The sequence below is a fragment of the Drosophila gunungcola genome, unplaced genomic scaffold, assembly GCF_025200985.1.
Source record: "Drosophila gunungcola strain Sukarami unplaced genomic scaffold, Dgunungcola_SK_2 000072F, whole genome shotgun sequence".
NCBI lineage: Eukaryota > Metazoa > Arthropoda > Insecta > Diptera > Drosophilidae > Drosophila > Drosophila gunungcola.
Window position 1 is genome coordinate 35,198 of NW_026453235.1, and position 27,195 is coordinate 62,392.

At 40.3% G+C, this 27,195-nt stretch overlaps 2 protein-coding genes across 3 annotated transcripts in view; one reads left to right on the top strand and one right to left on the bottom strand.

Annotated features, from left to right (window-relative positions):
• The first annotated feature begins 2,314 nt into the window (after positions 1-2,314).
• The window catches only part of LOC128264512 (chondroadherin), a 36,365-nt gene continuing 11,484 nt past the window's right edge, over positions 2,315-27,195 (top strand). The window contains 2 exon segments of the mRNA XM_053000026.1: positions 2,315-3,359; positions 21,937-22,662. Of these exon segments, the coding sequence (XP_052855986.1) occupies positions 22,540-22,662 (123 nt within the window). The 5' untranslated portion in view covers positions 2,315-3,359; positions 21,937-22,539.
• LOC128264526 (uncharacterized) lies at positions 5,104-6,069 on the bottom strand. 2 transcript variants are annotated; one of them, XM_053000046.1, is made up of 2 exons: positions 5,851-6,069; positions 5,104-5,796 (listed from the first exon to the last, which is right to left on the bottom strand). In XM_053000046.1, the coding sequence occupies exons 1-2, from the start codon at positions 5,960-5,962 to the stop codon at positions 5,336-5,338; spliced, it is 573 nt and encodes a 190-aa protein (XP_052856006.1). In that variant the 5' UTR covers positions 5,963-6,069; the 3' UTR covers positions 5,104-5,335. The 2 variants fall into 2 exon arrangements, with proteins under 2 accessions (XP_052856006.1, XP_052856007.1); XM_053000047.1 differs by having other exon boundaries at positions 5,104-5,789; positions 5,851-5,919.

The window sequence follows — 27,195 nt, forward strand, 5'->3', positions numbered from 1 at the left end:
TTTAATGATTATTCTTTGAGTCTTATTTAAACGCTCAAAAAATAGTTATTATTGTTTTAAAATTGTATTTTGTTGGATCATCTTTGAAAAACTGTACCGGAAAATCAAGGTATAAGCTCTAGAGTATTTTGTCAATTTAAATTCGTAAGCCAGTGTTATGATTTAATTGTATATGGCACATTAACGATAAAAATAAACACAAAACTAAAATCCTGGATCTAAGGAATTATGGAAATGCAGTTTTAAGACCATCGTGGACTTAAAAATTAATTACGTGGCACTCAAGGCAACAAAATTAAGGGGACTTTCTGAAATATATTCCAATTACATACAAATTACAGTGTAAGATACAGAATCTTGGAACTTTCCAAATCGTATTTTTGATTTGTGCACGGATAAATTGATAAGGTTTGTGTACCTTACATAATGGATTTGTGTCGATTCGTATCCATCCCTTGACTGCAAAGATATTAAAACTGGCTTGCCTAAGTAAGTCTCCGTTTTTGTTTTTCAATAACGTACGTTGTGTGATTCTTGTGTTTCATTCCCTAATCTAGTTTAATTATCATTTTCAGCTTTCTATTGTTCTAATTAGATCAAAATCAGGGGGAGCATGTCCAAACACGGTTGGATTGATTGATTTGATGCAAGGCAATTGTGACTAAAATTTGAATATTAGTGGGGTGACTTTAAATTGAAACTATGGTGGCATTATTTGAAATCCATTCCTTGTAAGTCAATATTATCTATAATTTAAGTATTGTTTTTGTATATTTTTTAGCCTTTAACTATTATCGACTTAATTAAGTCTTCCTATTCCTTAAGTCAAATACTTGCCCATTACATTATTTTACGTACATTTTTTTGCGTTTTAAGTTCATATATTTTTCTTGAAGTATTTAATTATCTCCTTAATGAGTTCGCTTGCTTGTCATTTGTGACATTTTGAACAATTTAATCTAGGGGCCAGAATGTTGTAAAAGAAATCATAGACGCAGAAAAAAGAAGAAAATTTCTCGAAAGTGTTGCAGTCGACAACAAATTTTGTTTATGCGAAAGTTATGGCCGAAGAAGCACCTTTTCTAAAGACACTATTTTTCCATTTCTTTTTTTTTTTTAATTAGCTGCTTTATCTCAACTTTGTCCTTGCCCGGTTCTCAGGTGCATTAGCCCATAATATTTATTATATTATGTAGATTATATTACCGAAAAGTATTGTTAGTTGCACACTCATACCGCAAGTGCTTGTAAAATATAAACTATTTAATGGGTCCTCATTAATTAAGAGCAACGGTTTAGCCCATAATTCCTTGAGTGAACCCCATCCCATTGGTTGAATTATCTTGGCATTTGTGCAGCAGCAGACCACATGCTATATTCTCGCACACTCATGTCCCATACCTTCTGCCCCACTTCGGGCCGCTTTATCGGCCCGGCCAATGATCAGTGACAACTGGCTTCCTATCTGACTGGCCCGGCCATAATCCGAGTGGCCGTATCCGCTGGGGAGCAACAGCATCGCATTCAGCTGTTAATGCCACTGATTGCTAATAAATTGAAAACCATTTCAGCACGGCCCCTGCCGAAGGCAATAGGTGGCAGAGGATTTGCAGTCGATGCCGGACACATTCGCATCGCACATGGGGATCAGGCGGTGGAAGGGTGTTGCAATCGGGGAATCGGAATCACACTGAGAATCAGAATCAGAATCAGAATCACAGAATCAGAGACGAAGCCCCTTCAATGAATATGCAAAAACAAGGCAAACCAGTGAATAAAATCAAAATAAAACTCATTTATCAACACGCATGGCACACACACTATCCATCTCCATCCCCATCGATAAAGGTGGACAAATGTGAGGCTGCTGATGCTGTTGGCCACGTGTTGGCCAAAAGGGAAAAGGTCACAAAAGCAGGTTAAGCTGTTTTTTATTTATTTTTTTTAAATAAAGCGCACATCACGTTAATACCCGCTGGTGGCAAGTAAAAAGTGGACGAAAGAAAGAGAGCTGCTTTTCGGCCGTGCCACGTGCGAACCACACCACGGGCGACCATCGACTGAGGACTAACGGGACCTCCGACCGACACCGATGACGAGCGATGACACGACACGACACGCCGGCCGAAGTCTAACGAACGCCGTCGAGCGCCGCCGAGCGCCGCCCGAAGCACTCGTTGGAGGCTTCGGGTTCGTCATCGGGCCGCGCCGAGACCCACGATTGGCGACGCCTTCGGCTTCGGCTGGCAATGCGGACCGCGGCCGTAATCCGTTCGCTGGATTTTTGAATTAGTTGCGTGTGGTAGCTTGTTGACATCAGTACCGGGTACCGGATGCGGATGCGGACACGTGCGTGGCCCGCAAATCTCTCGCAAATCTCGACAAGTCCTGACTTGACGCGACCCCCAAAACACTGTTCATAGTTTGCCGCTTGGTGTTCCCCCATCTGGCATTTTTGTCTCACTCTCTGGGCGGGAAGGATCCATCCTTCCTTTTTTTTTTGTTGCACTCCATACTTCGGTCCCACGTGTGTGTTGTTTTGAGTGCGAGGTGAGTGATTTTGATGCGCTGTTTTTTGTCTGCCCCCGCAACAGTTGCAGTCGCCTTAAACTGTACCCGAAACAGAGACCAACTAGCGAAAGCAAACCAAACTAAAGCCAACCAAACCGAACCCAAAACCAAACTAAGCCCGGCTGATAGCTGGCTAAAACCTGGCCTGCGGTCCTCGATGGTCGATGGTACATACATATGTATGTACATAGATGGTAGGTGGTCGCCGGTTGTCCGTTCGTTCAGCTAGTTTTGTGGTCGCTTTGACGCGGTCGCGGGCAATTTGAAAGCCAACACCAAAACGCCGATTACGATAAGTGCAGTCAAAAAGGAGGCAAAGTGGGAATCAGAATCATCATCATCACCATCATCATCATCGGCAGTAGCAGACTGCATTGCATTGCTCGCATAACGAAAACATTTCGCTTTCCGCCCGATGTTGTATTTTATTTTCGCATCGCTCTTTCTCATCCTTTGTCGTCGTTTTATGTTTTAGTTGCCAGCAGTTGCAGCTGCCAGTTTGCAATTAAAGACTAAAGACCAGTCCCATGCAAATGCTAAATGCTAAATGCCCAATGGTAAATGGCAAACAGTGAGGCTACCGACGGGCGGCACAACCGAATGGCGAAATATTAAATACTAAATGCCACCTGCCAAGGTGGCCTGTTGCCTTCGTCCGTCAGCATTTCGTTGAAGTCACAGTCGTCATCACCAGCACCATTACCATCGTCGTCAGCATCGCAGTCACCAATCTCCCTCAGGTGTCCTGATGTCCGGAGCCACCATCCAGCCACTTTGAGTGTGAACAGGTGAGTGACACAGGGGAAAAGATATCCGAAACAGGAAGTTGGCGTGATCGCAACGGTAAGAGCACAAGCTCTGAAGTTATGGATACAAATAAATCAAAGTGCTTTTGCCAAACAATTGGTAGTTTTAAGACAGACTCAATCGATCGCTTATTCCTTTTAGTAGCTATTTGTCTAGAGACGTTCATCACATAATAGCAAACAGGGTTCTGAGTATAGTAGGGTATCTCCATTAAAAGGCAGCTCAGAGTATTTGTTTAAAAGTGTGAAACAGGAAGATTAAAAGCGACTGAGTACATACAGCTGCGTTCATGAAAATAGTAGTTTTTAAATAATAACACTCAAAACTAGCTTTAAAGCAACTATTACATTTTTTTTTATATTCATGAAGCGAATACTGTAAATTAAATGGGGCGCATATGTATGAAAACCCATATTTATCCATGTGGATTTTAATATTAAAATATTACAAAAAAATCGTTGATACATTTTTTTTTAAGTTTTAGATTTAAATACAAAGTACCGATTTGTTATGGGTTTTTTCTTAATTTTGATTTACTACAGTATTTTGAATAGAATTATCGAAAAACTAAAACATTAACTACCTAAATCTATGTTTTTAAGCACTTTACTCTTTATAAAAATCTTAAATTTGATAGACTTGGATGTTCCCAACATTTTTCTTTTTATACACTTTGGTTTGAACCCAAATCTACTGGGCATGGAATTCCGCTAATTCAGTCAAAATCAAGAAAGGAAGCAAACTTCGGCAAGCCGAAGTTTATATACCCTTGCAGCTATTGCAAGAATTAAATATTTTTGAAAACATTAAAATTATGATTTACTTGCGTATATGTCTAAAAACATTGAAGCAATGATGATTTGCAGCTCAATTATTAGATAGTTATTTTATATAATTTTATTATTTCTATGGGAGCAATATGATATAGTCGTCTGATTTTGATGAAATTTAAACCGTAGTTCTAAAATATTTAACCATTACTATATGTCGAAGAACTTATAGAAAAATTTAAAAACACCAAAGTTATAATTTTTTTTTATTTATATTTATGATTGTTCCTATGGGAGCTATATGCTATAGTCGTCCGACTTTAATGAAATTTAAACCGTAATTCTGAAATATTTAACCATTACTATATCTTGAAGAACTAAACAAAAAATTAAAAAAAAGAAAAGTTATAATTTTTTTTCATTTATTTTATGATTGTTCTTATGGGAGCTATACGCTATAGTCGTCCGATTTTAATGAAATTTAAACCGTAATTCTGAAATATCTCGAAGAACTAAAAAAAAATTAAAAAACAGAAAAGTTATAATTTTTTTTCATTTATTTTCCGATTGTTTCTATGGGAGCTATATGCTATAGTCGTCCGATCCGGCTCGTTCCGACTTATATACTACCTGCAATAGAAAGACAACTTTTGGAAAAGTTTCATGCAGATAGCTTTAAAACTGAGAGACTAGTTTGCGTAGAAACGGACGGACAGACGGACGGACAGACGGACGGACAGACGGACATGGCTAGATCGACTCGCCTAGTGATGCTGATCAAGAATATATATACTTTATAGGGTCGGAGATGTCTCCTTCACTGCGTTGCAAACTTCTGACTGAAATTATAATACCCTCTGCAAGGGTATAAAAAGGAGAATACGTTGATAGAGATACACTTTATATTTATTTTTACGTACAGACTTGACTGATTTAATTTAGTTTAGTATAGTTTGTACATAAAACAATTTTTGCTAATTTGCTTAATGCATAAATGTTAATGGTCTATGATCGGTTTGATCAATAACTTAGTTGTTAAGGAATTGCTTAAATGCTGAGTGTCGATCAATTTTGGCCATTTGAAAGGGTCTTCACGAATAAGATTGCTATGCCAGCAAATTTTATTTGAAGCTCGTTTTTAGTAAAAATGTAAAAATCTTCTGCAGATGCTAAAGTGGAGTTAGTTTTCAGAGTGCCCCCTTTGATTCGGGCTTCTCCTCGCTCTGTTCATCCCCGTCCAGCAGGATCGGCCAGCTCTCCTCCCCCTTTTCCTCCTTAATCTCATTGGGATGGTCGTAGTCCTCCTCGCTGAACATGAGCTGGTAGGGATTGTGCAACCCGCACTCAAGGATGCCGCTTGGCATCAGCTTGCCCTTGTTGTCCTTGGTGTCATCCTTCTCCTCCTCGCCTTCTGTCCCCGTCTCCTCCGACTCCGACTCCGAATCAGACTCACTATCGCACTCGCAGCAAAGGATCTCGTGGGCCAGCAGGGATATGGCCTCCTCGCAGAAGATATCCACCTCATCCATGTCGTTGTCCGAGTCTCCAGCCAGCAGACTGTAGGTTCTTGTCTGCAGATCGGTTTGATCGGATGGACATGTAGCAGTTGCCACTTTGGCATTGACATCTGGATCGGATGTGCTGCTATCTGGAGTATGAAATGGTTTGGCTTGGGACTGAGAAGAGGCATCGACTTCTTTACCTTCGCTATCCGTTTCGCCGGAGCTGCTTGCCTCACTGCTGCTACTTGTGAACTCCAACTCATCCTTCATTCCCACTTCCACTTCCACTTCTACTTCCACTCCCACTTCCATTGCCTCGACTTTGATTGTGCCTGATCCCGTCGATATGCTCCTATGTCTATATGCTATATGCCTGGACGCCACCCGTTGAGATTCCTACTCCTACTCCTACTCCGATTCCGAACTTTTTTCTTTGCGTGCCGAAGTGCTTTGCCAGGCAACTGCGATTCCGATTGCGATTGCGATGGCGATTGCTTGAGATGGAAGCGGGAAACGACACTGCCAGCCAGCACGTAATGTCCTGGGCGCTTCCTCCTTGGACGGAGAATTAAATTTTATGCCAACTGCATTGCCCTTAAGGGCGAGGCGAAGGTCTTTCTTCGAAACGTAGGGGGCCAAGATGGAGCCAGAGTCGGCCAACTGCGGAATCGTCGCAGGCCGCACTCTGTGCCCCACACACATATGCACATCATGCACATCAACTGCAGAAAGGACACACAGGACTCTCAGCAACTGGCTACCGCAGCAAAGTTACGTTTGAAATTTTATTTCCATGGTCGGGCCAGAAATGCAACAAATAAAAAAACGAGCCCTGATCCGGAGTCCTTGTCATTGTATCACTCTCATCTGGACAGAGGCGACACACCTTAAATGCCGCTACATCCGGTTGGCCAACGGCAAACCAAGCGAGAAACTTAATAGGGCAGGCACAAATTAGCAGACAACAGACTTGCCGTAATGCAATTTATAAATTTATAGAAATTATTATACGTGTAATTATCATATCGACGGTGGCGAGAACACATTTCATTTAATTACTTGTTTTTCAGTTCAAAACATGTTTCTGGGGTGCAGCCTGGACGCTTGTGGGCTAAATAATTTTGCTCATCTATTACAATTATTTATGTCTTTAAAGCATTTATTGAATTCAAAAAAATAAAAATTAATTAATTTGAGCTCAAATTAGAAGTAAGATAGTTTTGATGGTGTGATGTCCTTTCTTGGCCCTATGTATAAACGAGAAAGAAAGCAAACTTCGGGAAGCCGAAGTTCATATACCCTTGCAGCTATTGCAAGAATTAAACAGTTTTAAAAACATTAAAATTATGATTTACTTGCGTATATGTTTAAAAACATTGAAGCTATGATTTGCAGCTCAATTATTAGATAGTTACTTTATATATTTTTAATATTTCTATGAGAGCAATATGATATAGTCGTCCGATTTTGATGAAATTTAAACTGTAATTCTGAAATATTTAACCAATACTATTTGTGGAACAACTAAAAAAAATTTAAAAAACAGCAAAGTTATAATTTTTTTTTATTTATTTTTCCGATTGTTCCTATAGGAGCTATATGCTATAGTCGTCCGATTTGGCTCGATCCGAATTATATACTACCTGCAATAGAAAGACAACTTTTGGGAATGTTTCATGCAGATAGCTTTAAAACTGAGAGACTAGTTTGCGTAGGAACGGACGGACAGACGGACATGGCTAGATCGACTCTCCTAGTGATGCTGATCAAGAATATATATACTTTATAATTATAATTTATAATTTTATATGCATTGTGTTTAATATGATGGTTTTACATTTTATTTTAATATGAAATAAAATATGATGACTTCAATACAATAATATTCCTTTTTTTTAACAGAGCTAAACAATTGTCTATGGCTGTCAGTATTTTAAACGTATTTTTAACTTAAAAAGCCACAGACTCATTTTTATGACAACTTTTTTGTTTATTTCAATTTTAAGTCACTAAGTCTTGGGAAACAGTAACCCCTAACACGTTAGCCCATACGACCAGTATACCCCTAAGCTAAACTGCACTTGCTCAGAACTTTCTCCCGTTCCCATTTCCATTTCCATTTCCACTTCCATTTCCATTTTTACTGGCATTCCCTTGACCCAGGACCCAGGAACCAAGACTCAGGACCCAGGACCCCCGGCCTGGACCACTTTGGCGAGCCACAATTTAATTTCTGTTTTGGTTTCGGTGCAGTTTTTTGCAGCAGTTCAGTAGTTCAGCCGTTTCGCCTTGTCCGTTCGTTTTAGTGCTTTACTGCCTTACTGCCCGCTTACGGCCCGCTCTACTGCCCGCTCTACTGCCCGCTCTACTGCCCGCTCACTGCTGTTGTTTCCAAGGCCTTCCGGTCGTCAGAGGCAGTCGTTTTGTGGTGCGTCTTTGGTCGGCATTGTGTCGCCTGAAATGCTGGTCCTTCCTTCGGGTCCCGCTTCCTGTTAGCAATATTCAGCTTAAAGCCTTGGCGCCAAGCGAAGGGGAATGTGAATGTGAATGGGAATGGGAATGGGAATGGCGCTGGGCTGAGCTCACTGCGTTAACGAACATAATAACCCTTTTCTCTCTAATTACACACCAAATTTACTACAAACGAGCAATAAAAATCATCCATGCAAAATCTCTGCTCCGGCCACAGAGCAACCCAGCATCCAATCCACCAGAGTAACCCCATCCACTTGCCGCGTTCGCGGCGCTTAAATGCAAATGCTTTTTTCCCATGCACAGCACAAAAAACATTAACAACAATGACAATAAATGAAAGACATTAATGCTAAGCGATCCGCATCTCGTCCCCACATCCACTTCCACGTCCACAAAAGAAATGGGCATGGGCATGGGCATGGGTATGGGTATGGGAATGGGAGCCCGACGTTGACGACGATTGGCGACGGTGACGGTGACGGTGACGGTGACAGGCTGCCTCGACAGTCAATGAAATAAAATTAAACAATTATGAAAAAAAAGGGCTTCAGCAGGGATGCTCGCTTCGTGGTTTTCACCTAAGCACATCACAATTTGGAGCGTTCCCCTAGTTTCTAGAAAGGGTATTCCGAGCACGCCCTTGCCCCCGGTCACTGCACATGTATACATGTATACTTATTTGATGCCGTAGCTCTCCATATCTGTCTGGCCCCATCTCAGTGGCACCGGTAGTAGCTTCCACTTAAACCTCACTCACTCACTCACTCACTCACTCACTCACCCGACAGTGGGGCAAATTTTACGCGACGTAATCGTAATATGATTATCGTGCCACATAATCCCCATCTTCCGCACTTCCTATGTGTGTGTGTGTGTGTGTGTGTGTGTGTGTGGGTGTGTTTCTGTGTGTATGTGCGTTAAATAACTTCCTTCCGGTGGCGACAACATCAACCGACTCCGTGTCGTGGCATACTCGTGTATCCGCTTCCGTTGAATGATGCCGCAGAAATGCCCCAAATCTCATATCATCATTTACGCAGTAATTTTTGAGGCCAACTGGATGATGAGAATTATCCAGTTCAGCCAAAGGACAGGGGACAAAGGACAGGGGACAGGGGACAGGGGACAGGGGACAGGGGACAGAGGACACTTTGGCCTCAGTCAAAAGGCAACTGCATCACCCATTTACCATTTACCATTCAACATTTCCCAGAGCCAGACTCAGATTCAGATTCAGATTCAGATCCAGATTCAGAAGCGTAATAAACAAAGCTTCAGCTCGCAACTCATGCGAGGCGCAGGCTACTGTGGCTGTGGCTGTGGCTGTGACTTTGGCTGCTGCGTGCTGAGGGCACGTCCATCCTGGTCTGGGGCTTTTTCCGCTCTCCGAGTGTCCTTATTTTAATCTCGACACAAGTTAACAGCATTGTTGGCAGCCGCGTGCCATCCGTGAGCATCCACTTCCACTGTCCTGCTCTAACTCAACATAATGCGCACAGCTCGACGGCACTCATCCTAACCGCATCGCATCGCATCGCATCGCATTCGTCCCTAGTTTCAGTTTCAGTTTCAGTTTCAGTTTGTGCCACCGGATTCCCCTCGTCGGCGTCCTTGTCGTCCACATCCTTGTCATTAGCAGTTAGCATTCAGACGACGTCGTCGTCGCCTCCTCGTTGCCTTCGTTGCCTGTCGCCTGCCGTTCATAATGTTATGATGGCTAAAAGCTAATTGCGTTTGTCTGTGTTAGTCGCTGACATTTGGCCTCCTCATCGTCCCTGTTCCACCATCGCCATCTCCATCGCCATCGCCATCGCCATCTCCGGCGTCGACGTGGCGGCATTAAGTGTCACTGGAGTGCGTGATCCTTGTAAGTCGTCTAGTTACACATGTTTTTATAACCTGCTCTGCAGGAGTACCCTGTTGTCCCGACTGCCGCCACTCGGGTGGATTAGTTGGGGGGCCAGGAAAGAAAGCCCGACTTAAAGAGTGATTGCCTTTGGCTCAGGGCTTAAAGAGAAAGGGTTGCCATTTCCGGGAGCACACAGGGATATTTGGGTTTTCATAAGGTGAAAGCGTGGAGGTTCAGCAAGTAAATTCCAATTAATCATGTTCACCGCCTTAAAACATGAAAACTCTCAGAAATGTAGTGCTTTTGCAATCAGTAGCTTTATAATTTCCCAAAAAATACTACAATTATTTTAATGTTTCTTTTACCTGTGAATAAACGTATATTTAATGTGCACTGGTACACAGCTATTTTGTTCTCAATTTAAAATATTGTTCGCTTTGAACTTCGTAATTTGTAATTGATTTAAATATTTGAAAATTTAATTTTAAATTAAAACCTGCCACGCTGGCATAATTATTACAATATAATTAAAATTAAATTAAATTAAGTTAAAAAAAATGCATTTAAATAAAATGTAAACTACCAAAAATTTTGCACAATAAAATATTTCAATATTAAATCATGAAATTAATTATTGTATTTATTGTATTGGATTGCATTTAATATTATGATTTGATATTTTAATTAAATATTATAAATCAGACATTTATTTTAACTAATCCATTTTAGTATCAGTGTACAAGAAAAAAGTCAATTATTTCGGTGTAATTTAATTATAAATATCTTCGTTGCAATAACTGGATATTAATCTGTCGAATTGTGCTCGATAATCGCAGTAGCTGCGAAATTGCCTTGTCTTTTCGCCAACGTCATCGTCTTTCGACTACGGTTTTTCCTACTTTTACCACCTTTCCCACCTTTCCCCGTTTTCCCTGTCTACCCAGCAAGTCCTTGTCGTCGGCGTGTCCTTGATGGCCCCGATCAACTTAGTGCGGTGTCACTCCGAAGGGCGACCTTCAGCCACCGGCTCGAATCGCTTAATCAGCCGGACCCAATGACCGACTAAAGCCCCTATGACTTTACCTGCCAAGATGCCGGCGAGCAAGGCACTGGACAGGACTCGCCCGCTTATAGCTGACAAATCACCAAGTGAGTCCGAGTTCGAGTCCAGAGTCCAGAGTCCACGTCCACGACGAGTTGACAATAAGAAGTGTCATCATTAACGAACATCGGCCCGGCAAACATTTATCAATGGCAAACAGGCAGTGGGGCGGACAAACAAACGATTCGGCAGGGCAGGCAAACAAATGATGGGGCCGAAACGAAGGCGTCAGGAACTTGGGCAAATTAAATCGGTGCTTAAAATATCCTGGCTCAGAAGGGGGCGGGTCAGGATGTGGTGCGGATAACCGCAGTTGGGACTGAATCCTCTTGGGGATGCCTCAACAGTTTTGTTTCCCATCATCCGACGAAATCAAGCAAATCGTATTAAATAACAGTTAATTACAAATACACACGACCCGGCCAAGAACCCAGAATGCCGCCACCCACTTACCACTTACCACTTACCACCACCCACCATCCACCACCCACCACCCTCCACCCACTAACCACTAACCACCACCCACAACCCAATCTCACCCTTCGTTTTCCACCGCTGCTGTGACCAAGTGTTTTCCTTGGGAGCTAGATTTGGGGTCAAAGCCAAATGGTTGATGCTGAATTAATTAATGATTCACTTGAATGATTGATTGTTTGACTAAATGATTGAATTATACGATCGGCCCAGCCCTCAGCAGGGGAAGCAAAATTTTGCTGTAACCTTTGACCGTTGCCCAATTATATAGCCAAAAACACCAATGAACACGCCCACACATCTTTTCACTTTCGATACGCACGGCCCAAAGTAAACGCCAGCAAATATGCCAATAAGTCGAAAGTAAGCTCTGCCTTTTTAGCTTTTTTGTTGTCCTTCCTCATTTTACATAGCCCAAAATGCTAATTAAGTTACATAATAGTTGCATTAGTCTTTTCCCAATCAAAAATGTTTTGACTCACCTTTTTTATAACAATAAAAAAGCTTTGCTGCTTATTCCAAAGGACTACTTTTGATAATTATCTACCTTTTCTAAAAGTTTCAGGCCGAGAAAAGTTTGGTTTTATTGAAGCTTTATTAAGTCCTTAAAAATGCAAAATTGTTTTGCAGCTATGCAGATTCCTTGGGGTGTGTAAGAGCATGTAAATTGAATTATATAAGTTTAACATGATTTCAAAATGGAATACTTTGCATACACCAAAAAAAAAAGTTGTCATAGAAACTAAACTATTGTTAGATAAATTTGTAAATCATTGGGTATGAAAAATGTTTCAATAAGATGAGTATTGAGTTTAAACCCGTAAAGTATCAATATAAAACTTGTGTGGTTTAAAAATAGGGAATTAGACTACAGTTTTAGACTCTTCGGGTATAGAAATGAATACTTATACCTTAATACTGTCTGTAGTTTATACACCCTTTTTTTTTTTGGGTGTACTCATTTAAATTGGACTAATACTAAATGCTACAAATGTGTCGAAATAGACACTCCTTCATTTTTGCATCTAAGGATTAAATGCTAGAAAGCTAGGTTTGGTGAATTTTGAAATTTCTCCTGTTTTTATACCCTTGCAGAGAGTATTATAATTTCAGTCAGAAGTTTGCAACGCAGTGAAGGAGACGTTTCCGACCCTATAAAGTATATATATTCTTGATCAGCATCACTAGTAGAGTCGATCTAGCCATGTCCGTCTGTCCGTCCGTCTGTCCGTCCGTTTATATGCAAACTAGTCTCTCAGTTTTTAAGCTATCTTCATGATTGTTCCTATGGGAGCTATATGCTATAGTCGTCCGATCCGGCTCGTTCCGACTTATATACTACCTGCAATAGAAAGACAACTTTTGGGAAAGTTTCATGCAGATAGCTTTAAAACTGAGAGACTAGTTTGCATATAAACGGACGGACAGACGGACAGACGGACGGACAGACGGACATGGATAGATCGACTCTACTAGTGATGCTGATCAAGAATATATATACTTTATAGGGTCGGAAACGTCTCCTTCACTGCGTTGCAAACTTCTGACTGAAATTATAATACCCTCTGCAAGGGTATAAAAATTATAACTTTGGTGTTTTTAAATTTTTCTATAAGTTCTTCGACATATAGTAATGGATAAATATTTCAGAATTACGGTTAAAATTTCATCAAAATAGGACGACTATATCATAAAGCTCCCATAGAAATAATAAAATTATATAAAATAACTACCTAATAATTGAGCTGCAAATCATCATTGCTTCAATGTTTTTAGACATATACGCAAGTAAATCATAATTTTAATGTTTTTAAAAATATTTAATTCTTGCAATAGCTGCAAGGGTATATAAACTTTGGCTTGCCGAAGTTTGGTTCCTTTTTTGTTGATGATAAATTAAACCTATTCTGCCGTCTTTAAGATATCTTAAATTGTTTTTAATGTCCTATTAGGAGAATAGGAGGCGGAAGCCCCTTAGCTAACTTAAAACCTAACCAACCTGTGAGAGCATTCGGTGATCCGTCAACGAGAAGCTATCACCGTAGCCAAGCAAAACATCTTCGGGCTGATTTTGGCTGTCTCAGTGGGCGTGGGTGTGGTAGTGGTAGTGGGAGGATACGCACTTGGCCTCCAGCAGAATATGGCCAGATAAGATGCTTAGACAAAGGTCTCAGACCAGTTTTAGCCTTGTTGCACGCCATTCGAGCCAAGCACTTTGGGGCACGGAAAGGAGGGAGTGGGCCCGAAAATGGGCTTGGCAGTGTCGTTGACAGCCACAAATTTTGGCCTGCCAAAGCCGTCGGAGGAGAAGAAGAATGAGATGGAGGAGGTCTTCTCCCCCAGACAAGTCTGAGCCACTTTTGGGCCAACGCTTGACTGTCTGGGGCTTCTGAAGCTTCTTTTGCATCTGTGTGGGAAATCCCAGACGCTCGATGGCCAAATGTATTCATACATTTATGCGAATTTCTCGATGCAATTTGAGGAGGGGTCGGGGCCTTTGTGGTTCTCTAATCGGCCTGGAGTCCGGTCAGTTAGTAGTGGCCAGGTGGACGGCCATCCAGATCCAGTCCAACTGCCCATGCCTGTGCCTTATCAATCTGCGCATCATCATTGCTCGCTCATTGTCCTCGCTCGAGTCACCGTTTTTAACTGCCGGGTCTTGGTTAACAAACATACCATAATTTGATTAGTGACATTCTGCACAGGCATTTGGGTGAAAAGATAAGGAATGCACACACCAGCACACACACATGGCGGTAAATGGACACTGGACGTTGGACATTGGACATTGGACACTGGTCACAGGACACTGGACACCGGACACCGGAGACTGTGTGCCTGTGTGCCTGGCAAATGGCCAAAGTTGCAATTAAATTAAAGGATGCGTCGGACTCGTTTAGCCACCTTGCCAGGGATGTAGCAGATTGCCAGTTGCACGTGGCAGGTACCAATGCCGTACAGTACCGGTACCAGTGCACTGGCAGTCGATCATTAATGAAGTCTCCTTTGGCCAGGACATTGCAGTTTAAAGAGCTGCAACCGCAGGGCAGAACAGAACCGAACAGAACAGAACCAAACCGAACAGAACAGAGCATCCGGCCCCTAATGCATTGACCTCCCAAGTGCTCCGCATGCGTGTGTTTCTCTCCCTGCGCTCCATGGAACTATCCTTATGGGTCCGGGTTCGAGCCCCACTGCCCTCTGATGGCCCGTGATGGCCACCCACCTAAGTCCCAGATGCCGGGCAATTGACTGGCCACAAGCTGCCAGCATCCACCCCCGGCGAATAATTCCATTTACTGGCTTCTTTTTATCACTTATCCAGCTAAAGATGTTTGTTTTATTCGCCTGCTTTTTTATTTATTTCCTATTTATTTACTCCTCCATCTTGTTGCAGCTGCCACAGCTAGCCAGCCGGTGAGTTATGACCCCGACAGTGGCCCTATCGCTCTGCTCTGCTCTGCTCTGCTGTAGTTAACATTGCAGGAATTGGAGGAATTAGCAACGCATTGCCCAGACACACACAACTTGGCCAACTTGAATAAACTTCTCCGTTGCACCCATTCCCACACCCACACCCACACCCACACCCACGCCATCAGCCTCACCCTTACCCAAACACAAACACAAAACATTCGCAAAGCAATTGAAGCACTTGGGCAAACGATTTGCCCGGCCAAATGAAGGGTTTTATGAATCAGTACACTGAACAAAATTTTCGCCTGAAATCGGTTTCAATTTAAGGAAATTTCCCCAAAGCTAGAGCCAATTTTTCCTAAACGATTTTCTTATACTAAGAGCGAGATATCTTAAAATAATTCCTGAATTTTAATTTTTTCTCAAAATTATGGTACATTTTTCTAGAAAAAAAAGGATTTTTTTTCATAAAATTTTGGCGACTTTTCTGTTTTTAGTAAAAATTGCTTCGGACTTTCTAAAGGGTTGAACCCACGCCTCTAACATCCCCAACATCAGTAAGTGCAGGGCATTAGACCACTGAGCTTCTAATTTTGTAAATTTTAGGACGATTTTTCTTGAAACCAGAACAAATTTATAAAATATTTTTAGGCATTCGCTCAGATGAAATCGACCTAGATTTAAGAAAAATGTCCTTTTTTTTGATAAATTTGTTGCCTTTAACTAAAGGGCGAACTAATTTTTAGGACGATTTTCCAGTATTATGAAAAATATTTTTATGAGTGTAGCATTAGTAACTGCGCACTCCTCCCAAACGTTGGGCAACATTGGGCATACGAACTGGCAACAACAAAGATACGCTTAATTTCAGAACAAGAAATAAGCCTTTGCATTCCTGCATTCGCATGAAATGTTCAACCATTGCAAGTGCTTCAAAGGACGCGGCTTTAAAAATATACATTGTGGGTATTTTCGATTGGGTTTCATTAAAGTTTTTGTCATTGCCCAAAGGACTACTAATGCAGCCATCTGTAGCTATATGTATTAGAATTTGCGGCAAGATCAAATTTCGAATATAAAATACAAACAAAATAACGGCGGTGGCGAAAGTTTATATCCGTTTTGACCAGTTCCTAGTCAAACGAATAATTAAGGTTTTTATATAAATTGACCACTTGCTCCTATGGCTGCTCTTTACTATTGTGGTACAATTTTTTTAAGGTAATATTGTAATACTGAAGTCATACAAATATACTATTTCTTGAGTTTAAAAGCACCGGAGTTATGACGATTTTACTTATAATTTTTGGATCTATCCTGTGTTTGCTAAATTAAATACTCGTCCGATTTTTACAAACTTGAAACGGTATTTTTTATCCATAAAAAATGACTTTATCCCAGAGTATGGGCGTGTTAAAAAAAAGTACGTTTTATGCTAAGTCTAAGTAGAAACGGACAAACAGAATATATACTATAACTCCTTCACTGCGTTGCAAACGTTTGATTTAAAAAAAAAATTAGACTCAGGGTATAAAGCCTATAATAAAAAACGCATATGAAATCAATTTAAAAATTTAGTTTTAAAATAAATTTATTGCATATTTCGGCATAAACACAAGAAATGAAGATAACTAGCTGTATTTTACTGTCAAAATTACCCTAAGCATTGTATGCCAATGAGATAGCGCCCACACAGCACAACCAACATGGCGCATGAGCAATATTTTTGTATTGCTTTTGATATTGAACTGTTCTTTAATTTCCTTAAACTTTTCAATAAAAATTGTTGTGAAGACTTATTCAATTAAAAAGAGTCAAATGCTAAGCTCAACAAACGAGAACTTTAATGTTAATAAAAAAGTGCAAACAACATGTTTAAATTATCCTTGGGATAATGGGTTCCCAAAGAACTAGGCTTAAACTTTGTTAGAACTCAATCGTTGTTTTAAATATTCTTATTGATGTACGGTAAATTATATGCCGTTATTAAATCTGTATGCTTGCTAGTTTTCTAAACCATAGTTTTAAATAAATTTTTTTATGTTGTAAGCAATAGTAAAATGCAAGCAATATCAGAATGCACTTAGAATTTTAGGCCTATGCATTTTTTAAGACTATGGTCTACGATACCCCGAGTAAGTTTCCCCCAAAGGATGTGTTTGGTGTAGGTATCTAAGCATTTAGCAGTTTGACAGTGCAATGGTTTACCCAGAAATAATCCGTTCCTGGTTGGCTTAAAGAAAACGGTTGAGTCTCTGGGGCAAATTAAGAGTCAGTAGAGAAGTGAACCAACGAGTGTTCGAAATGAATTGGGACGGGAAATTTAAGGAGAGTGTAAATTGAAAATTTATTTATTTATTTTCAAATTTTGATTTTGATTTTAATCTTTGGTTTATTTATTGGCATATGTTTGCATTCATTCTGGGCCAGCTGCACTGATTGCTTTTGTTTTGATTTCAATTTGCGGGTTTTGTTTTTGATTTTAAATAACCTGCAGTCGAATGACCCCTCCACTAATCGCACTTTTCGTCCAAATTGATTCACTCTTCTGTCTACGATTTTTTTTTTAAATCGTTGAACACTTTTAGAAAAATTTTATTTAACAAACATATCTCATATTGCTCATTTCACACTCTTAAATAAACATTATCCTTTTATCACCCTCAAACATATTCGAAAGGGTTGGTAATTCTTAAATATCAACTCTAGAAAATATTTATTAAATTACTTTTTTAATATGTCTGCACTGCACTGTGCTATAAATAACATATCCAAAGTATTCTGATATGTGAAAAGTTTGGATGAAAATTAAATCACTGTGGTCAGTTTACGTAGTGACGATGCGCACATTGAAAATGTGGAGTGAGAGACCCATTGAAGCGAGTCATTTTATCCTTACAAAATTTGTTTATTTATTTGTTTATTTATACTTAAAATTGAAGTTTAAACAAAAAAATGTTGCTACCACACCTCTGATCGAGGTTAGTCATGATAATCAAACCTTCAAACAATTACCACAATTTCTTAAATTTCATCTGTATAGGTAAAAGGCTTAGAGCAACGGTGGAAAGTTTAAGAACATGTTGTACATCTTTACTACAAGACATAGTAGACGCCAAGAATTACCAAATGGAATTCTGTCAAAATGTAAGAAAACAGCAAGTAGCTATGATTATCCTCAACTTTCCCAAAAGGAATTGATTCCAACCCAATCATTGTGAATTGCGAACAGCAGACGGCTGCTAAATTAGTAATAGTAGAAACCAAGACCACTGTGCCATGGTCCGAGTTTTGTCTTCTGTATTCTGTCTTCTGTCTGGACCTCGGTCTCCGCTCGACTCTTCCTGTGTAAATTCAATAAAATGCTTAATAAAATTGATTGATTAGCTGCAAATGGCAGACGATGTCCGCAGCGTTGGGAAGGGGCAAGGGAAAGGGAAAGGGAAAGGGAAAGGCAATGGAACATGGTGTGTTGGTCCTGGTGGCCGCATATTCCACATGCTTATTTAAAGGCATTGATGCCTGGCTCGATTCCTGTTTCAAGTGGATGCTGAGCCATATCGCAGACTGCCAATGCTGAGCTCGTCGGCTCCCTTTGCCACATTTGCGATTCCCTTTGCCGTTTGCCATTGTCCTGATTCCACACACACTCACACAAACACACACACGTGAGTACCAGGACTAGGAGTAGGATCAGGACCAGGAACAGGACCAGGACCAGGACCAGGACCAGGACCAGAGCTCACTTACGAGGCCGATGTAGTCTTGGCTGGAGTTGGCATACCCTGTCGTCCGTTGTTGCTCTTGCTCTTGCTTACACAACTGTCTGTTGTCTGTACATTATTTGAGCTTGTGCCGGCATTTGTTATTTTTCTTTATCCTTTTAGATGAGGACAACGCAAAGTAATGCGATTGCCTAGACGGGAACGGGAATAGATTCAGACGAAGTCGCGCATTCTTATCCAACTGACAACTGCACTCTGCCATCTTCCTGCACTTGTCAAAAAAAAAAAAAAAAAAAAACGAAGTCTGGCAAAGAATGTATGCTTTTATCGCCTGGAATTAGCACACTAGTCCCCACCAATTCTGTGCGATTGTGAAAATGGGTGCAAGACAGTTCGTAGCTTGATACAGTCAAATATTTTCTTAAGTCGCCAGCGCAAAAAACTATTTTTGCTGATGGCAAGGGGGTTCCCTGACCAAACTTAAGTCGTTCAATCGGAAATGTGATTTGCTCTGCTACAAGAAAAAATAAGCAAACAAAATATTAATAGCCTAAAAGCAACCGCTTGTTGGTTTTTTTTTTTTATGTTTCCGATTTAAGAAAAGTTAATATCGAGGTATTTGTCAGTGAAAATATAGCAATAACTGCAAACTTCCTATATAGTTTCAGAAATCTTAAAATAACTATCAGGAGAGGATATGACTATAATTATTGATTACTAACTAGCAATGTATCAGATGTTTGATAAAATGAAATTAAATTGAATACCTAAATTGAGGCCCATTTTAAAAAATTAATAAAAGAAATTTGACTTTTTTGGAATTTATTTCATGAATTTAAAGTAAAGCCATAAATAACTAAATTATAATGCATTCTTAATGTTTATTAAATACAATATTTTAAATACAATATTTTTCACATTTTAAGTATTAATTTCAGTATTTTATATTAAATTGGTAATCAAGAAACGGGGCTTAAATTTGTATATTTTTGAACTCAAATTTTGCAAAAATAAGGAGATGCAAAAATATAAAAAATAGGGCTTTGTAATTATCGAGGAAATTCAAAATGCTTTGCAGCGCATCATAATTAAAATTTTTTAAATTACCCTAAGATAATGATTTTTAAGAATGGGCGCCAGAGTCTGGCTGCCACACCTCTACTTATACTTAAATAAAAATTAAACTTACATAATCAAGAATGAAGACAGTTATTGGCATTGAAAGCCCCAAACGCCATAAGTAAAGCTATTTTCAATATATTTAGATATGAAAATGTGACTCAAATGGGATGTTTTATATTGAATACTTAATTTCTATCAGCTAAGAATACTATAATTCCTGGTACTTTGTATCTCTTTCCCTGAGCCTTATTGAGCCCTATTTAATTGTTTCTTACCAGAAAGTTGACTGCTTTTCCGCTTATCCTCTGCCACTTAGGCCATTTTAAGCAAATGCATCTGTGAATTACATCTGTGAACTCCGAGAGACAGACACCTCCTTTCCTTTGGTTGGGGCTGCTTTGTTGGTTTTCAATTATAATGTCACGCATTTATGCCTGCGCTTATTTATTATTGTGCTGATGCAACCCGCTGCTTCGGTACTTTGGTCCTCCGCTCGTATCCAGGCTCAACTCCTCAGATGTCCTGCTGCCTTTGCCATCCTCAGTGTCCAATTAAAAGCCGATGCTGCTGCAAGGATTTGGACGGGGTCGTTCGAGGAGCGGCGGAGGCATTAAGAGGGGTTAACTCCTCTAACATCAGGTGCTCGGCTGGCCGTTCGGATTTTGGACTGCTGCATATTTGATTTGTGCATTTAAACATTTCAAACAAGCTGTGCCCCCACTCATCTCCAAGTGGCAGTGGCAGTGGCAGTAGTTGCAGTGGCAGTGGCAGTGGCAGTGGCAGTGGCAGTGGCAGTGGCAAGTGCAGGCGACATTGCCTCATTCGAAATTCTCTTTAGAGTAATTTCAGTTATTATATTGCTTTGGCTTTGTTCATCCCGGCTTTTGCTGCTGATGCAGCATCAACTTACCTCCTACCTGGGCATTATTTATTATGAATGATTAACAGACTGCCATTTGGAGAGCGGACTCGCCAGTCGGAGGCATCGAACTGGCATCTGCATCTGCATCTACATCAGCAACAGCATCATCATCTCCTATTTCCATCTGCATCTGCATATCCATCTGAGATCCTGAGGCTGAACCTCCACTTCCATCTCAGCTGTCACATCTGGCATTTGTCCTGCCGCTTGGCCTGTCACCTCTTTCCGGCTGTCCCCTAATCCGGGCATAAATGTTGGATGTGTCGAAGGCTTTCTGAGCGGACAAGGCCGGAAAGGCTGGCCAACCAGCCGAGAGGTTAGAGAGAAATTAAATGCCACCTGCGGTCTGCCCCACAGTAAAGCCTTGGACGGGAGGACGACCACAGACATTTGAGATTATTCAAATTATTGTACGCCCGATCACATTAGGCCTCTTAGGCGCAAACCTTTCCAATTAACTTAATTAAACGAATCAGAACTATTATGCAAAAAATGTTACTAGCTTACATAAATCAATACATTTCCAGTCAGCTAAATGACTGTATCGTTGAACTTAATCAGACTTTTTAAATTAAAGTTTCGAGCGTTTTTTGGAAGGATATATCAGGTTCGATTATGATTTCCACATTTCCAATAGTAAGACTGTGAAATATATATGTATGTATACACTTTTCTTATTCGAGCTTAATGGCTGTATCGTTCAGCTGAATCATATTTTAAAACTTCGCGGCGTTTTTAAAAATGATCTATCAGGTTTAATTACTGTACAAATTTTTTTATCCCGTAGGAAGGAATAATTGGTGCATTTCACTTTGGTTCCATATAAATTAACGGAGCTTTTGTTTTAACATTTTTGAGGTTTCATTCTATGCTCGTATATATGTACATATGTACATATGTATACCATATATGTACATATGCCATTGCTCGGCCATGTACTACATGTGGTGCAACGTCCAAGTGTATTGTATTTATATTTCGTTCGAGTAAGTCATAACTTTTAAGTGTCGCATTGCTTCACTCTCGGCCTCTGGACTTTGGACTTTGAAACTGCAAAACTCGAACTCCGCCAGTCCCCCAATCTCGCAATCTCGCAATTTCGCAATCTCCCAGTCTAGCAATCCCCCAATCTCCCCAATCCCCAGTATTCGCTACCAGCTCTATCTGTGCCTCACTCTTTACTATCTCTTTCTCTTGCAGTTATTGGCATGCCACGCCCCCGCAAAGCGTAGCAAAGGAGAAGGAGAAGGCGAAGGAGAGGGAGCAGGAGCAGGAGCCGGAAGAAGTAGCGTAAATAAATATGATAAAGCTTAAGAATATATAATAAAGGAGAAAAGACGCAGCGACAACAGCAGCAGCAGCAGCAGCAGCAGCAGCGGCAGAGGCAGAGGCAGCGGCAGCAGAGGATGGAAAGTTTAAATGAAATAACGCAATATAAAAACATAAATAACTAAGAAAAGTGCGGAGGAAGGGGCCAGCGAAGAGGAGGCCAAAAAAAAGTAGGCAACGACAAAAAAGAAAGGAGGAGCAACAAGAAGAGCTGGCAAGTTGGCAGGCCGTACAATAAGGTGAGGCATACACTTGGCCCCCCAGAAAACAAGAATAGAAGAATAATAATAATAAGAAGAAGAAAAAGCAAAAGCAAAAGCAAAATAAGGAGGAAGAGAAAGAGAAAGAGCAAGAGCTGGAGAATCTGGCTAAGGACATACACCCCAAACCCAAAGTTAGAGGAGCTGTGCAGCCGGACAAGAGAGAATAGAGCTCAATTACGCCGCCAAACTGTCGTGTCAGCAACAACGTGAAATGTGCAATTCCTGGCTGGTGCTCATAATTGCGCTCTCCGTTGTCGTCTGCCTGTGGAACTCGCAACAAACCGAAACATCCAAATCATGCCCAGCCGAGTGCATCTGCTTGTCCCAGACTCAAGTAAGCTTAACAATCTACTTGTACTGTATCTAGGGCCAAGTGCTGGCGGGGATCTTGGTGGTCTGTGGAAGGCTCTGCACAGTGGTCGGGATTGTGCAACAAAAGATTAGGCCATCCATATATACATATACATATGTATGTATATATATATGTACATAAAATTTGATTCCAAAATCCAATGCAAACAGAAAAGATTATCTGCCCTAAGACGCTGAAATTAGCAACCAAGTGACCTCCCTTAGAATTTATTTTCTACCAGTTCAGATAATGCCAAATACCGAAAAAAATCGTTATTGAATAACAAAAATTGACCATGGAAGAATTCAGCTACATTTATGTTGTATAGTTAAAATAATTTTTTTTTTTTAAACACTTAAATAAAAGGAAAAAAAAGAGGTCCTTTAGAAAAAAAAAAAAAAAAAATAATAATCATTATTGGTTACATTTATTTATATGAATCTGAAATAATCCATTTTTGAGGTTTTCATTTTGATAATACAAATAAACCAGAGGGCCGTAAAATATAACTCAGTACTGTGTGGTTTAAGATGCCAACACTCAAATTAGTAGTTTGTCCTGCCAAGACCTTCACCTATAACATATATTTATTCAAGTCTAAAATACTTCCAATATTTCTTGTAAATATTCAAATCATTTCAAACGTCGCTTAATGTAAATGATTAGGGAAATCAAGTCAAAAGTTAAGACATTGCTTTGGCTCCTAGGTTAGGTTTATTTACAATCTATGGCTTGCAAATGTTAATCTTTGGCTCAAAAATGTTGGAAGTGTATAGAGTATTAATAGAGTATTAATAAGTGACCACTAGCAGCTCCACAGTTTTCCTATTCAAAGATAGCCCTATTAAACTCAGTTTTTAAGAGTTTCTGTGGGATTGGTAACAGGATAGCCTTCTCAATATTTACTTATGTGAATAACAAGCGTCGACAGCATCATCGCCTTGTCATAAAAATTGGTATACTCAACTAATAAAAACAAAGTGGCCGATGAACAATATTGGGATCACATCGTCTAAATGTAGAGCTCATTGGAGCACCGACTACCTCGAATCTAAAAGAATTAAATCACATCTTTGTCAGAGCTAGGAAATAAGCACAAAGTTAGATTTAAAGTGCAAACCAATTTGGCTTCTGAAATTTTATTACATTTTGAAACCTATTAATTGCACTACCATTTTCTTAAATCGGCATTATTCAATTTGTCCTTATAACAAGGCCAAAGATGCTCGGCATAGTTGAAGTTAACAACCATTCTCGTCGTGTTTTGAAGTAGTGTAGCATGGCTAATTAGGTTTTTGGCTAGCACAAACCAAGGGCAACAGAGCTTGATACAAAATATTTAAGCAGGCTTAAACTCAAGTGCAGCTTGTCCCATCTCAAAGGTTTCAGATTAACTATTTAAGTTGGACCTGGTATTGGTTGAGGCAGTCGGCCCACAGTGCGGTGGAGTTGTATGCAGAACCATCATCGGCAGCAACAGAAGTGGCAGTGGCCAAAGGAGGAGACCCGAGACAGGAGAAAGGAGAAAGGACTCTGGAGAATGGAGAAAGAGCTTGAACAGATGCAGGAGCAGGAGAATCGGGAGGATCTCTCTGGAGAAATGGTGGTCAGGCAATGGCCACAGATGCTCCGGCCTCGTCGGCACAGTGATGACTACGAAAAATTAATCGAAAATGCAGGCAAATGGTTATTTTCCTTTTGTTTCTCCCTCTGTCTGAGTTTCTTGTGTGCCACGCCTACCGCCTACCGTCTCCACGCCCACCGCCTATCGCCCCCACACTTTTGTGTGTGGCCGTATTCAATGGTGTCCCGCGAGAGTTTTGGAGCACGCTTAATGCGCATCCTTATTACCAGAGGGAACTTGGCATCGTCATTTCTACCAAATTGAGAACTTAAGTGATTTCATTATTCCGGATTATAGACAATGCAATGATTTACTCAGCTCTCGTTCTCCACTTATCTTTTTCTGCCCTTTTTTTTTTTGTTTTTTTTTTTTTTTTTTTTTGGTGCGGTACGGTTTGCTGTATTGAAGAGGCGAAATTAGTTCAGGCTCCAAAAAAAGGTAACAAAAGTGTAGCACACTTTTTGGGGTCAGGCCCCGTTCGCCTTTCTCCGTGCACCGTTCACCGTTCACCGTGCACCGTTCTCCACTCTACATTTTCCTTCTCTTTAACCGACAGTGCCAGTTAAAGTTCAGCGAACAAGGGACTTTTTAACCGTGTCGCTTGAATTCGCGACTGTGAATGCATAGAAACGAAATTTCATTAAACGGAACAGCACAGCAGAGAACAGCACAGAACAAGACTGAACTGAACTGAACTGAACTAACCGGAGCCGAATCAGAACGTAACGGAACTGAGGCAAAAATAACAATTCTGGGGGGTTTTTTTGGTGCGAAAGGGAAAGGGGAAAGGAAAGGGGAAGGGGAAGGGGAAGGCACAGGCAAGACCCTTGCCCAAAAGGAAAGAAAACTTTTAATTCGTTCATTTAAAAAGGTGAAGCGTATGAAAATTGTGCAAATGTTACGCAAGAAGTGCAGCCAAGGTTGGGCAAAATCAGGTGAGATGGGACTGGAGACCGGTGGGCGGGGTCAAGAGGAACGTGACAGGCGATGGACAGTTATGCACAGTTAACTTGGCGACCGGAAAGGAGCCTGTGCAGTGTACACTGCAAAACATACACTCGCAAATTGTTTCGCTGTAGCCAGGAACAACACAATGCTCAGCACAGCTATCGCAGATTGTGGCCATTGTCAAAAACTTAATTTCGTGGACCCAAAAAAAAAAACAAAATTATTTCCTTAAAAGCACTTACCCTCTGCTTTATTCAAAAATGTCATTATTTCCATGTCTTGCACTTAATTTTTATTTTACATACATAAATGAACGTTTAGCGAAATGTTTTTTTTTTCAAAATTTGCAAACAAGTTAAAGTCTTATAGGGTGATAGGTCAAAGTTCATAAACAAATCAAAATATGGTCGTAAAGATGTTGTTAATATCAACTAATTAATTTTCCTTTTAAAGCACATAAATCGAATATTAAAGATCTAAATTATTATTATTTTATTTTTTATTTGATAGTATGCATATATAACTCATTAGATCACTGGTACATTTGCCTCATTTTCTCCAAGTGCAAACCAAGAAATTCTTGGCAGAAAACGCACACATCAGCACATAAACGTTATAAAAAAAAATGCAAAGGCGCAAAGGACGAAGACCGAGAGCGAAGGATGTGCGAAAAACAATGCTAGACAAGGGTCTTTCGCCAGTAACCACGGACTCGCTTCGCAGCGCCGCCAAAAACAAGAATTCGATTTAATTTTATTTTCAGCAATAAAGCCACAAATTCAATTTTCGCGCCACGCATCAAACAAAGTCCCATACCGTCGTCCTGAAAGCATCGCCATCGCCATCGCCATCGTCATTGCCCTCGTCCTTGGTCCTTCGTGCCGTGGCCGATGTGGCGTCTGATCTGATTGCCCAACGGCTGTCAGTTGCCATGGCGTGGAGGTATCAATGGCGCCCACGGGAAAAGCGGGCGGGGAACTGTCATAAAGCAGGGACACACAAACTGATTAAGAGCGAAAACCTTTGATGAGTCCGATGAGTCCGCCGCTGACAAAGCCAACCTATGGGGGTTCCCACATTGCAGGACAGGGGTCCTCGTCCCCGGCGTTTGAATAAATGTAACATCAAAAGGTGACCCAAAGAAGACAGCAGGAAGTAGCCAAAAGCAAACAACCAAATTTTGCCGGCCAAAAAGTAATCTAATTAAAGAAAAACTCATTTTAATGACGTAGTTCAACTTCGAAAATGTCTTGTATAATGAATAATAATTGACCTGCACATTAAGTCAATTTGCTCTTCTCAGAAAAAATATACTAAATGTAACCAATTCGCAAATTTCTGCCAACTAATGCCTTGCTTCAAAAAACAATGTTTATACCCTTGCAGAGGGTATTATAATTTCAGTCAGAAGTTTGCAACGCAGTGAAGGAGACGTTTCCGACCCTATAAAGTATATATATATATATACTATATACTATATATTCTTGATCAGCATTACTAGTAGAGTCGATCTAGCCATGTCCGTCTGTCCGTCCGTCTGTCCGTCCGTCTGTCCGTCTGTCCGTCCGTTTATATGCAAACTAGTCTCTCAGTTTTTAAGCTATCTGCATGAAACTTTCCCAAAAGTTGTCTTTCTATTGCACGTAGTATATAAGTCGGAACGAGCCGGATCGGACGACTATAGCATATAGCTCCCATAGGAACAATCGGAAAAATAAATGAAAAAAAATTATAACTTTTCTGTTTTTTAATTTTTTTTTAGTTCTTCGAGATATAGTAATGGTTAAATATTTCAGAATTACGGTTTAAATTTCATCAAAATCGGACGACTATAGCATATAGCTCATAATCATAATCATAAAAATAAATGAAAAAAAATTATAACTTTTCTGTTTTTTAATTTTTTTTTTTAGTTCTTCGAGATATAGTAATGGATAAATATT

What these genes read in the sequence shown, in the direction of transcription:
- LOC128264526 (XM_053000046.1), bottom strand. Translation starts at nt 5,962, where the DNA reads ATGGAAGTGGGAGTGGAAGTAGAAGTGGAAGTGGAAGTGGGAATGAAG. An exon ending in CGGCGAAACGGATAGCGAAG is followed by an intron (nt 5,797 to 5,850) that starts GTAAAGAAGTCG and finishes TTCATACTCCAG; the next exon opens with ATAGCAGCACATCCGATCCA.